The sequence below is a fragment of the Delphinus delphis genome, chromosome 11, assembly GCF_949987515.2.
Source record: "Delphinus delphis chromosome 11, mDelDel1.2, whole genome shotgun sequence".
Lineage (NCBI taxonomy): Eukaryota > Metazoa > Chordata > Mammalia > Artiodactyla > Delphinidae > Delphinus > Delphinus delphis.
The window spans coordinates 56,945,493-56,959,534 of record NC_082693.1 but is presented as its reverse complement, the minus strand read 5'-3'; the positions used below and the strand labels follow the sequence as shown (position 1 = coordinate 56,959,534).

Here is a 14,042-nt window from a genome sequence, read left to right as displayed (position 1 = left end):
TTTAAATCAGAGGAGGGTGGAAACTCCTGATGGAAAAGTAGTGGATTCAGAGTAAAGGAACACCAACACCATTGCTGTGTGTGTTTGTGTGTCTGTGTGTGGTGTGTGAATCTGAGGTATGTGTGTGTATATCTGTGGGACTGTTTGTGAATATGTTTGTACGTCTGTGTGTGGCGGTGAGGAAGCTCCTGGTTAGTAGACTTGCCCAGTATGACTTTAAGAGATACCATTAGATCTTAGCTTCCTGAATTGAGGACCCCTGGTATACATACAGAACTCAAAAAATTAAGCCTTTATTTGACTCAGCAAAATTGCATTACAGGGCAGCTCAGATAATCTAAAAACAGAAGAAACTGAAGATGCCAAGAGGTCTAGATTTTGACTATCATTTTTCTAGATAAAAGGAGAAAGTATTATTCCTGATTTGAATTCAGGAGCTAAAATACTGTATAGGGGAGTATAGGACAAGATCCTGGATTTTTGTCCTGTGATACCAACATATACAAGAGGCTTTTCATTGCATGTTTTCTGATTAAGTCTCTGCCCTGAAACCTCAAACCCCAACACTGGTCTCTCTCATACATACTGTTTAATGAGGATGCAAAGAATTGTTGCTCTAATAGAAACTCTCACTGGCAACTTATTTAGGTATGGTCCCCACCCAAGGAACTTACTAAAATGGTCATTTGGACATTTCAATGCTCCTTCCCAAACTGAGAACACGTTGGAATTTCAGCTATACTTACAGTGATTGAAGGCTTCGCAAATTCTGTAGAGCTTCTGTGGGTACCTGTCTTAGATGATTATTCTGCAGCATGCTGCACATTGAAACAAATGAAAAAAAAACCATTAAAGACAGCAATAATGAACAATAACTGGCATAGCAGTGTCAGGCACTGTTCTAGGTGTCAGGGAAACAGCTGAGCATCAGGCACAGCCTTGGCCTGTGAGGAGTGACAGATAATTTAAAATTAACAAATGATATATAACTTGAGACAAGTGATAGGTACTATGAACAGAAAACAAAACATGGATTTGGGATAGATGGTAACAAGGGGTGAGAATTTTATTCTAAAGGTGGTCAGAGAATCTCTCTCTTAGGAGGTGATATTTGAGTAGAGACCAGAATGGCGTCATGGAACAAAACATGGGAACATCTGGAAAGTTACTGAGGAAGAGGGAAGAACAAGTGCAAAGGCCTCGAGGCCGGAGCTTGCTTGACTTGTTAAAGGAGGAGCAAAGGGTCATTGTGACTGAGGAGGAGTAACTGAGAGCAAGAGATTGGGAGACAACCTAAGGACATCTCATGAAGGACTTGTAGGCTTTATTTTAAATGTGGTGATAAACTCTTATTGAAGGGTTTAAGTGGGGGGGAATGATGTGATCTTATTTATGTTTTAAAAGGATCACTGTGATGACAATTAGATTAGACAAAATGGAAATAAGGATAAGAGTAGGAGGATATTAAAGATCTTCTCCCTCCTTGTGCATGATCATATTTTGATATAAAGTAATGCTTCTTGTGAACAATTACACTTTTGCTCACCTAGGTTCAACAGTTCTGATCAGAACATGGGGACTACAGAATGGAGACACCTGGCAACAGTGAAATAAAATATATCATTGCTAGTGGGAAATAGTATGGAAAAATTCCCACTAGATTTCTTATACTTTGCTACCTCATTCATAAATGTTTATAGCGCAATAATTTCACAGCCACTCCGCCCAACCCCCAGCCAGTATTTCATGGTCTATGTAAGCCAGAGGCAGGAAAGTATTTTAGGAAAGCATTTTTAAAAGACATTTTAAATAAATATTTCTACTTATTAGGTCACAAATTTATACTTGGATTTTCAGAAATAATTTGCCTGGTTCTCTCATCTCCACAATTGAAGTCTCTTTTCATCAGATGACTACCTGGGATTCAACGCCAGGTATGTCTGACTCCAAAGCTTGATGTACTTTTTCCACTGTCCCTTGCAGCATTCTCTTGAGGAATAATCGTACAAATTCTCAGGTTGTACGCCTTTCACAGTATGATTAAGAGCATGGGTTCTCGGATCTGACTACCTCTTCCCTGCCAGTAGCCCCGTGGCCTCAGGGAAATCATTCAATCTCTCCAGGTCTCAGTGATCAGTAATAATATACACCCCCAGGGCTTATTGTGATGATCTAATGAGCGAAAGTACATAGAACAATACCTGCTGCCTGGTAAGCATTCAATAAAGGTTGGCCCTTTCTGTATAAATTGATAAGTACTCTTCTCAAAACTAATGATATAGTGACATTTTAATTAATGAGAAAATAAAATTGGCCAAAAAAAAAATCTCTATGCCAGTGGTTCTCAAACTTTAGGGGTCATCAGAATTCACTGGAAGGCTTGTTAGAACACTGTTTTCTGTGTTCCACCCTCAAAGTTCCTGGTTCAGTAGATCTGGGTATGGGCCAGAGAATTTGCATTTTTAACAAACTCTCCGGTGATCTTGGTGCTGCTGGGCAAGGCACCACACACTGAGAACCACCCTATGCTCTGCTAAGTATTTCTAAGAATATTTTCACCTGAACTTGAGGCTACATTGAGATTGGAGATAAGGTCTAAGTTTTGAGTCTTGGCAAGCAAACCATTTACCCTTCTTGACCGTTGGACTTTTATCTGTGGGATGGGAATAGAATAATACCATCTGATTGATAAGTTGTTTGCGGATTACAATATGAAGGCATTTATTATACTTTCATATATGTAAATATGAGCTCATATCAAATAAGACGTGTAAAATATTTGGAGATCATAAAATTTATGCTCTTCTCACCATGGCTGAGATTCTGTTTTCTAAGGATCATAATTCTGTCACTTGTAATCCAACAGTTTTTTTTTTTGTGGTACGCGGGCCTCTCACTGCTGTGGCCCCTCCCGTTGCGGAGCACAGGCTCTGGATGCGCAGGCTCAGCGGCCATGGCTCACGGGCCCAGCTGCTCCGTGGCATGTGGGATCCTCCCGGACCGGGGCACGAACCCCTGTCCCCTGCATCGGCAGGCGGACTCTCAACCATTGCGCCACTAGGGAAGCCCAATCCAACAGTTTTAAACAGGTAATTTCATTATTTTAAACTTGGATTCAATTAACATTTCATATATCAAAAGTCTCAAAATATGTTGGTTCTTTATGAACAAAGTCAAGATTTAGAGAGACTTCACACTTCAATTACCGGTTAGGTAATTGGGAAAATTGTAGCTTGAATGCCGTATTTTGCATAATTTACCTAAATATTAAAAGTTTACGTTTATATGTTATTTTATACCTTTCCAAGCAGTTTGAATTTATGATATAATTTTAACTTGACAGAAATGTTTTCAAAGTCACTCACTAATTGTATGATAAATTTAAGTGATAAGATACAGATAATAGACTTAATTGATGTGTAAACTTTGTAGGTAATATATTACTGGCTCAAAGTGTGTACCGAACTGTCCTCCTATGCTTTGCTAACCAGACAGTGAAACTCTTATAATGTGGTCTTTCTAGAATATTGGAAAACTGGAGTAGAGGATAAGAGATATTTAAATGGCTTTTCTTCATTGAATAGTTGCAAGGTTTCTCAGTAGCTCTATATATCTACCTTCAGAAAATGGAACTTAAACAAGCTTTACTAATGATACCTTTTAAAGCTACCCCTGAGCTACCTCCCAGCAATTTAATTTTCAACCACTTCTACCAGTTAAATACCAAAAATATAATTACAGAAAATCACTTAAGTCCTGATCTCTCCTTGAATAAAGAACTTTTGTTTAATTACTTTCAAATGACAAAACAAGAGCAAATTATCTCCATTATAACCTTATAGGTCTTCAGTGAGTTAATTAGAAAATCCTGTTTTTGTTTAAGATATTCCAGTGGGAAACAAAACAATTAAAGGATTCATAGCACTATGGAGTGCAATTAGAACAGAGCATTCACAACATGGTTGCAGAATTCTTTTATAAATAATCCTTTATTCAATGCAGCAAGTACAAGCAGAATGTACCACGAACTGAATATGGGTTTAGGCACTTACAACTTCATTTTTGTCATTCACATATGGGTGAGAAAAGAAAATGAAACATTATCTCTAGGGGCAAAGGATGACTTCATATTTTCTTAATCTCTTTCCCTGAGGAGCTTTAAAACTGTAAAATATTCTCAATTACATACAGTGTCCCCAAGCTACTTTAACAATAAATTTTTTGTTTTGTTTTTTTTTTTTTTGGCCAACAGGACTAAATAAGGTCAAGTACAGGTACTGTGAAGCAGGTGAGAGGAAATTATACGTTGAAAGAGGACTCTGTAACAATGGCTTGATCCTTAGGTATTTCTTCTGCCTACTTGTCCTATGTTTAGATATCAAGTAGCTATCCAGGCTCTTTTCTGGGAAGGAGAGAATTTTAGTTGTGACTTTCCTATGGTTAGTTTTATCCATCACCTCCATGTGGCTTTGGTTCTGGTGCTGGTGGCAAGAGGATAAGCCATTCCTCGACTGAATGGCCTACACAAGAAAATGAACCTTTGTTGAGGATAGCCTGGTTCAGAATTCCATGGGACTGGGTATTTTGCAATACTAAGCCAGTAACCTTTTATGAGGCCAATATTTATAGGGATAATCATCTTAAATTTTAGTGATCTTCCAGAGCTCACAGTAACAAAATTTCTGATATAAAACAGTCCTCACCAAGGAGGGCTGTTGTTATCTTCATTTCCTATCTTCTAGGATTGGATTACTCTTATCTTTCTCTTCTTTTCCAGATCCTTTCTTACTCTCCTTATATGATCAGGGCCCCAGATGAATATTACTTGTATATTATCTTTCTCACCATGCTACAATATAATCAGTTATTTCTTTCTTCCAATGACTTTTGGACTTTATAAAACATTTGAGTCACTTTCCACAATGGTAGGACCAGGCCTGTCTTGTTCAGCATTTTACCTATAGCACTGTGGTTCTCAACCCTATTGGACCTAATTCTCCCTTTAATACCAAATATTTTGTAATGCTTCATCCATTATATTAAGACAAAATTCATAAAAATATAGCCATTTACACACATCATTTTAAAGAAAAAATATCAACATAATGTACTGCCTTAACTGTATGATAAAGGAGAAATAAAAGTAATTTATAATAAAGGGATTATATGTATTATTATATATGTGATGCTCAGATATGACTATCTTAGGAGGTATTTCTATGAAAGAGTCAGATGTTTGCCTCCACTTTTAATGAATAAGGTTGGGTATGAGAAAAGTAACATGATCACAAGTTATTCTGTGCAAGAACAGGGAGATGAGAGTAGAGGTCTAAATGGATACTAGAATAAGATCTACAGTTAAGACATATAACAGATTATACTTATTTTATGTAATGCTTTATAGGAAAGAAGGAAATAACTTTTATTAAAACAAAGATACCATACGAAGACATATTATAGATGTTGCAGTGGAGAAAATAAGAAAGTGTTACATTCTCACAAATGAGTGTTCCTTATAGATAAGAGTGATATCAAAATAATTCTCTCTCTTTTACAAGATAGGACTGAAATACCACAGAGAACATCCATCCTATCTCAAATCCATTGCACGCTGAGGTGAGCATCTGTTCTCCAGTACTTCAAGAGGCCCTTGGGAGCACACCCCGCCATAGGTAAGAAGGAATTGAGGCTAAACTGGAAAAAGAAATAGTCATGATACCACCTGCATAGAAGTTGGTTGGTAGACCCTGCCGGATAGTGGAAGAGTAATATTAAAAATGCAACAGGCTACCCCCAAATAAATAAATCATTATATAGTTATCTCAGCCAGATTTTGTATGATTGTGCTCCCAACATTTTAAAAGGCCATATACGAAATATTTATAAAGCAGACTTTGTTAATGAGATTCAATGAGAGCCCTGTGTTTCATGTTTCTCTGCTAATTTAATGATAGTTATTTTTAAGAAGACGTTTTACAACTTCACAGTTACATAGCTTTAATTTGTTTTGTGGTTTCTGAGGTAATTCTTCTACTGCACTAATACCATTTTCAAATAAATATGTGGGTAGAAATCACAGGATGCACGATCTGTGTTAACTAGTCAATGATTTTGAGAGATTATATTTATACCATTTAATTTTTCCTGTACAGATTATTAGGCGTATGCAGAACTTCATGTAAAACCTTTCAGTATGATTATGTATGAAAGTATTATTGATTGAAGTTTGGTGTGGAGGTAGAGTCAGAAGTCAAGAGGGATGCAGGGGGATTTTTTATGCTGGGCTGAGCAGCTCATCACAGGACAAGTTACTACATGCCTATCACCTGGAAAACCAAAGATGCTTCCACAAATTTCCAGAACTTTCTGTGGCAGGGGTGATGACCATGGTTGAGAAGCATTGCTCTAACACTAAATACTTTCCAAATATTTGACAATTGATTTGCTCATTGAATATTAGTCTTTAAGTCAGCAAAATAAAGAGAAGAGTGAGTACTATTCCTGGCAGGGGTCTTGCTCCTTTTGAATCCCCCTCACATTGATAATGATCCAGCTGAAGTGCAAAGTCTGAAAGTGTCATTTTCTTGCTCACGTCTTTTTCTTGGCTTCTTATCATGCTTAGGACATATAATAATGTCTATGCTTTTTTGACATGACATACAGGATCCCGGTGACCAGGACCTTTTCTCTCTCTCCAGGCTCTTCTCCAGATACCTTCTCCTGAATGCTTAAGTACCACCTGCGTAGGGCTGTCTGTTCCTCCCAGGTTCCTCCTGCCTCTGTGTCTCTATGTATAGTGTCCCCTCAGTCGGCTACCTTATGTGGATGGTTGGTTCAAGGTTTGGCTTCTAGGTCAACTCTTTGGAGAAACATCTCTCCTAGGAAGTCGAATTTGAACCATCAGACTGGACAGAGTCCTTCCCAACCTCTGTGTTTCCACAGAATCAGAGTGATCTGTTCATCTGTCTTGGTCACGGTATCTTGATCCCACAATCTACCACTAGATTATAAACTCTTCAAGGGCATGGCCATACTTATTGATCTTTGTCTTTCCAGCAATAATTTGTTCAATGCCACTTTGAGTGGTGTGTGTGCATACAAGCGCACGTGCACACACACACACACACACACACACACAATCTAGTTCGGTATATCCAATATACATTTTGTCAATGAATTAAAATAATTCATTCCAATATAATTTATTTAACAAGTTTCCAAAATACTTAGTGGTACCTATTTCAACACAGGGAAAACATCTTAGGTGTCTCATCTAAACTTGATTTATGTGATGCATTTTGAATGGTTCCAAATATTTTGCTGGATTCGTGGAAATATAGGCACATTAGAATTGGTGTTACAGCCTAGAATTTCACCACATAATGGATTAACCTTAGGATTTGGAAGTATGACAACTTAAAAATATTGCTACCTAATAGTAAAAATAACTCAAGGGTAGGGAGATCAAACCCAATCACCTAAGTAGACCAAGACCAAATAACAGTTCTGCTTTTGAATTTACCTTTTAACAAAATATTAAATTTAAATAAAATTGCTTTTTCAAATAGCCTATGTATCCCTCAGGTCAATGAAATGCAATTTCTATTAAGCAGAAATACATCAAATGCCTTTTTAGAGTTTATAACTTTTATCTCAAAGGAGATAAAATCAGGTTGTTTTCCCTGAGATAAAACTTTCCTGGTATGAATTTCAACTTGTGTTATCTATTTTCTCTACCAAGGTCCCTTTCTTTTCTACAAAGAATAAACTGAAAGAAAATTAAACAATGGGTACTAGAAGCAGGAGGTATCAGTGATAATGAGTTTTCTGATAGAAAATTAGGAAGTTGGACATTAAATAGTAAGAAAGCCCATTTTTTACAAGTCTCAATGGACTAACATTTCTCAATTAAACAACTACTCATTGTATCTACTATGCACTAGGCTTTTCTACATCTATTCATAAGTGGAACATAAACTTGATTTTTTTTTTTTTTACCTGAGCCTTATTCAGCGCATCACAAGGAAACAAGTTCTGCAAATGGTTTGAGGCTGTGATCTCATTATGTCAGCATAATAGTGATTTATTCACTTGAATCAAAATGACTCAAAAAACTCCCCCCAACTTCATAGCACAAAAGGAAGGGGAAATACGCTTTCACAAGTTTGAGTTGATAAGTTGGTTATTTAGGGGCAAGGTTTTGACATTAAGGTTAGAAAAGGAGAGATGAAGTTTTTTCACACACAAATCTAGCCAGGTATCACATGTTTCTATGGTATCAAGGAAGGCAGACTGGAATTTAGACGAATTATCTCATGACTCTAAATAGTTTATTGGAGGAACTCAATCTTTACAAGTTAATTAGCATCCACTTGACACTAAAATCAGAATTATAACAAGCAATACTCGGTTTACTTACAGAACTTTAAGACTGTAAAGGCCAGCAAATGCTCCCTTGGGAATGTATGTCAAAGCGTTTCCGGCAAGACGTCTGCGGGTTTCAAGGGAGAGGAGGGAGAGTAAGCATAGCTCTCTTCATGTGGAATTCATTTAGTTGTTAAAAATGCAATACAATTATGTGCAGACCACGAATGCCAAAAGCAACTCTAAAGAACCTTGTTTTGTTATATTTTGCAAAAAATTTCTTTAAATCTCTAATCAAAAAGCTGGCAAAAGAAGGGCCTAAGAAGAAATATAATAAATTACCTATTTTACAATAAATCACTTAATAGCTTACACTATGTATATAAAACTCTCTATCCGTTCATCTGTTGATGGACATTTAGGTTGCTTTCATGTCTTGGCTATTGTATATAGTGCTGTAATGAACACTGGGGTGCATGTATCTTTTCGAATTATGGTTTTCTCCGGATATATGCCAAGGAGTAGAATTGCTGGATCATGTGGTGGTTCTATTTTCAGTTTTTTAAGGAAACTCCATACTGTTCAAAACAGAAACAGACTCACAGACATAGAAAACAAACTTATGGTTACCAAAAGGGAAAGGTGGGGGGGAGGGATAAATGAGGAATTTGGGATTAACACATACACACTACTATATATGAAATAGATAACCAACACGGATCTACTATATAGCACAGGTAACTCTACTCAATATTCTGTAATAACCTATAGGGGAAAAGAATCTGAAAAAGAATGGATATACGTATATGTATAACTGAATCATTTTGCTATACACCTGAAACTAACACAACATTGTAAATCAGCTATACTCCAATATTAAAAAAAATAAAACTCTCCTTTAAAAATTTTTTTTATACAAAAAGTAGGCAAGGGAATAGAGAGGGAGCCATGGGTGGTGATTGTGAGGGCAATGGGCTATTATTTACAGGTACGACGGTTGATGGTCGGGGAAACCCCTCTGCTGAGAGGGCATTTGAGCAGAGGACTGAGCCATGCAGGGACCTATGTGAAAGGAAGAGTGGTACAAAAGGCCTGAGGAGGGAGTGTGCCTGGCGTGGTCCAGAAACTGCAAGAAGACCAGCATGGCTGGAGTGGAATGACCAAGGGGAGAGTGACAGCAGGTGAGGTTGGAGCAGTGTCCAGAGTCACTCCACACAGGGCTCTGGAGGCCACAGTAGGGACTTTGAGCAGGGGAGTGATGTGATCAGTTCTGTGTTTTAAAAGGGTCCTTCTGACAGGACCCTTTTCTTTTTTTTAAATAAATTTATTTATTTATCTATTCATTTATTTATTTTTGGCTGCGTTAGGTCTTCATTGCTGTGCGTGGGCTTTCTTTAGTTGCGGTGAGCAGGGGCTACTCTTCGTTGTGGTGCGCGGGCTTCTCATTGTGGTGGCTTCTCTTGTGGAGCACGGGCTCTAGGCGCACGGGCTTCAGTAGTTGTGGCGTGGGGGCTGAGTAGTTGTGGTGCACAAGCTTCATTGCTCCGCGGCATGTGGGATCTTCCTGGACCAGGGCTCAAACCTGTGTCCCCTGAGTTGGCAGGCGGATTCTTAACCACTGTGCCACCAGGGAAGTCCATGACAGGACCCTTTTAAAGGGGGAATAGACTTTGGGGGCAAAAGTGGAAGCACAGGAGGCGACTAGAGCAGTTCAAACAGGAGCTGCTCGTGTAACACAGCTGTGGTGGAGGAGGTAAGTGGTGGAATACGGTGGAGAAGAAAGAAAAATCCCACCTGGCAAACCATTTGTGTCAAGGTGAAACGTAGGTAGCCAACATTTCATATTTATGGTTATATTCTATATAACCTACATGCATTTGATTAGTTATCCAAAGTACTATACGTAAACTGAAGGACATGGTTTGCATAGGACCGTGCTACAAAAGAGTTGCTTATTGAATTAAGACAGACTCAGACTTGGTTGATGATCACAGGTGGCTTAACTGATCAGACTAAACTGACCAGGAACTGTTATTTCAGCCAAAATGTCCTTAACTATCCTGTTCATAGTCATGATTTCAACAGTACATTTTTTGATTTCTAAAACCTAGCCTGAAAATGGGGGCTTATCGACTCTTACTGCTGCTATGTGATCGAGTAGCTTGATGGTTTCTGGGTCACTGACTTTGGAAATGAAAAGGAGAAAGTAAAAACGTTCTATTTATTTATTTTATTAGTTTAAATTATTGTTAGGGTAAATACCTTTCTGTTACATTTCCTGAATCATAGCTCACTTCACATGAATTGTTTTTCTTTTCTGGGCAAGGACTTTGAGAGCCGCAGACTATATTCAGAACTAATCTGTATAACCACTGACCTGTGTTATCAGGGGAATTTGTCTTAAAACAAAGGAATTTATGACGGGCTATTAGTTATTCGTTGTGCTGGTGGAAGATATATCTCATTGTCCAAAAGCACAATTTAAGGAAATCATTGCATCCTTCCCCTCATTTCTTTACCACGTGGGATGGTTTTAGCAGTTAAAAAATTAAATACATATAAACTATAGGGAAAAAAAGACTTCTATATAAATGAGTACACAAATAGTGAGAACTGCACACAAATCTTTCCTGTGAAGATTTGAACTAACAAATCTCTGGGCAACTACGTTCCAACCCTTGAGACCCACATACCATTTGGCTGGAAGGTTTTGTTTTTTGTTTTTCTCTCTGTTTCTAAAATTATTTCACAGAAATGTCTCTTTCATCATCTTCATTTCTATAATAAGATACAACTTAATAGGAAAAACTTTTATATCTTTTTATATCACATAAAATTTTTTTATCCTTAAAGATACCTCTCCATATAGAAGATTCAAATCGTCCTATCATTGTTAGTTTTGCTGACTTAACTGCCATAAAAAGTAAAAAAAAAAAAAAAAAATCAGTAAGTTACAGTAGACACATTCCTCTTCAGATAAATCAAATAAGCAGAGGTTTGGCTGTTGTCACAACCAACTAAAATATTTTTGAGAATGTATGTTTCTTTGAATCTCCACAGTAATTTGAATCTCTAAAGGAATCTAAGGGTTGTTTTGTTTGTTTTTGGTAGCTTTGTTTTGTAAAATGGTGGGATGAGAGCAAAGCACTCAAGTGTGGGCCCTGATTTCTCCTCTCTGGACATTGGTCTGGAGGGAGAGAGGTGAGTGAACAAAATGGGATGAGCACTGAGAGTGTAAGAGGTACTTGACCCTGTTCTCTGATTGGGACCCTCGGGAAGATGACTGTGCGGGGAACCATGGTCCAACATCGGTCCCTTTGGCTGAGCAGTATTTTCAGAGGTAAGTGAAAGGGCCTGGTGAGTTTTAATAGGCTTTCCAGGTCATGTCTTCCAAGAACCCATTTGTCTTTTAACACTCAGTTTTTTTTTCTTTCCCTTTTTGGCTTACTTTTTTCTCACTATTAACTTGCTGCAAGACTTCACATAAGTCATTTAACTTCTCTGGACCTTATTTCACTTATTATTATTATTTTTGGCCACACTGTGCAGCTTGCGGGATCTTAGTTCCCCAACCAGGGATTGAACCCTGGGCCACCACAGTGAAGGTGCTGAGTCCTAACCACTGGACTGCCAGGGAATTCCCTTATTTCACTTACTTTTAAAAAATGATAGGGTTCTTCCACTAAAGTCTTTTTCTGCCCTACAATTGTTTTTGTTACACATGGATTTCCTCCTTACCTTCATTCTTTTCTCCCTTATCCTCCCTCCACCCATCTTTTTCTTCTTGTTTATTAAGATTTCTTTATTACACGTCACCAACATTTTTTATAACTTTCTTTTTTTTTTTTTTTTAGATGTTGGGGGTAGGAGTTTATTAATTAATTTATTTATTTTTGCTGTGTTGGATCTTCATTTCTGTGCGTAGGGCTTTCTCTAGTTGTAGCAAGCGGGGGCCACTCTTCATCACGGTGCGCGGGCCTCTCACTATCGCGGCCTCTCTTGTTGCGGAGCACAGGCTCCAGATGCGCAGGCTCAGTAGTTGTGGCTCACGGGCCCAGTTGCTCCGCGGCATGTGGGATCCTCCCAGACCAGGGCTCGAACCCGTGTCCCCTGCATTAGCAGGCAGATTCTCAACCACTGCGCCACCAGGGAAGCCCATCACCAACATTTTAAAATCACTTTCTCATACTTTATATCAGGAGGTAGATCAGAGGTTATTATGCCCATATTTTGAAGATACAGACACCAAAGTTCAGAAAAGCTTTATGTAAAATGAAAAACATCATCTCTTTCCTGATTTCGTGTAAGTGTAATCTAGTCCTTCCTTATGGAGCATGGAAGCTATCTAACAGTGGTGCTACTTAAATAATCAGAGCAAAATGAACTTGAATATGACAGCCCCTATGATTTAAAAGAAGACATTTCAGACTACTTAGCAATTTCATGCTGGCTCCTAGTAATTACTGCTTTATTTTCCAACTCTTGCAAAGTACATGAGATCTACAGGGCACACATTCTATACATGCTAAATTAATTTGTATCAGAAATTTGGTAAGGGCTAACGTCAGGCTTAACGGTAGTAGTTTTTCCCCTTTTCCCATTCTTAAGATCTGCCTGTTTCCAGTTTTCTGGTACTATTTTCTGTCTCGTGGTTTCCAATATTAACTTCAGTGGCTCTGTTCCTATTTCTGAATTTCTTTTTACTCTTCTGATTTATAATTACCTGAATAATTGTAGTTAAACTATCACTTAAACATAAAATTTCTGAAATGTCAAAATGTTCCCACTTGAAGAAAAATTCTCCTAAAATAAAGTTCGCATAAACCATACTAATATTGTAATCAGTGACTTTCAAAAGACAAAGTGATGCGAGCAAATACACTAGTCCATTCAGATTGACTATTCATAATTCAATTCGATTGACTAAAGCTGGGCTCTGGGTTCCTGCATACAGGAGCCAAGAGTCTGGGTCGGTGAATTGTTAGACACAAATAGGATGAAACTCGTAGTCTGATGTAATCTCTTAATCTTGCCTCCACTGGCAGTAATGCATCATCACTGTAACCGACTAAGTTCGCCATGGTTAGGTTTGCTTTCGTAAGATGCCTGTGCCAGTTGGAAGGTCCCAGATACTTAGCATTTAACCCTCTGACACTCATCTTTGGTAAGATTTCCTGAAGCCTATTCAGCAGGCTTGAATACAAGGATTATGACAAACCACGGATCTTCTCAGGGTAGAAAAAAGGGTCTTTCTTAATACGCAAGAAATTGAGATTTTAAAAAACCCTTTCTCCCCCAATAAGTTAAGCATATCTAATTGGTCAGGTCCAGCCCCAAATCATTCCTCTTAAACTGTGTATTTATGAACTGTCCATTTTGTTTTCCTTATTACATAAGATCAAAAACATCAGATTTCAATGTTTAAGGGCTAAGACCACTGGCCTGAATAAGTGAACTCTTCAGGTCAACAGGGAGATCCTTTAGTGGTTATACGGCCCTATGGTTTCTTTAACCACAGACTAATGAAGTTCAATTTTCAACTCCTTTGTGAAGTATTCCTAATTACCTCAGTCCACAGTCAACTTTCCTGTAGGTTATATTCTATACAATGCTGTCTATAAAGGTTCATTTTCTACCATTTTATATGTAGTCTACTTGATTTGATTATAGGCTCCTAA

General features: G+C 38.0%; 1 protein-coding gene across 2 annotated transcripts in view; it reads right to left on the bottom strand.

The window, feature by feature from the left end:
- Positions 1-14,042, bottom strand: part of LGR5 (leucine rich repeat containing G protein-coupled receptor 5) — a 119,552-nt gene that overhangs the window by 38,094 nt on the left and 67,416 nt on the right. For both annotated transcript variants that reach the window (XM_060025241.2, XM_060025242.2), the window contains exons 3-4: positions 8,420-8,491; positions 747-818 (exon numbers count right to left, since the gene is read on the bottom strand). In XM_060025241.2, the coding sequence (XP_059881224.1) occupies positions 747-818; positions 8,420-8,491 (144 nt within the window). The remainder of the gene's footprint in view (positions 1-746; positions 819-8,419; positions 8,492-14,042) is intronic.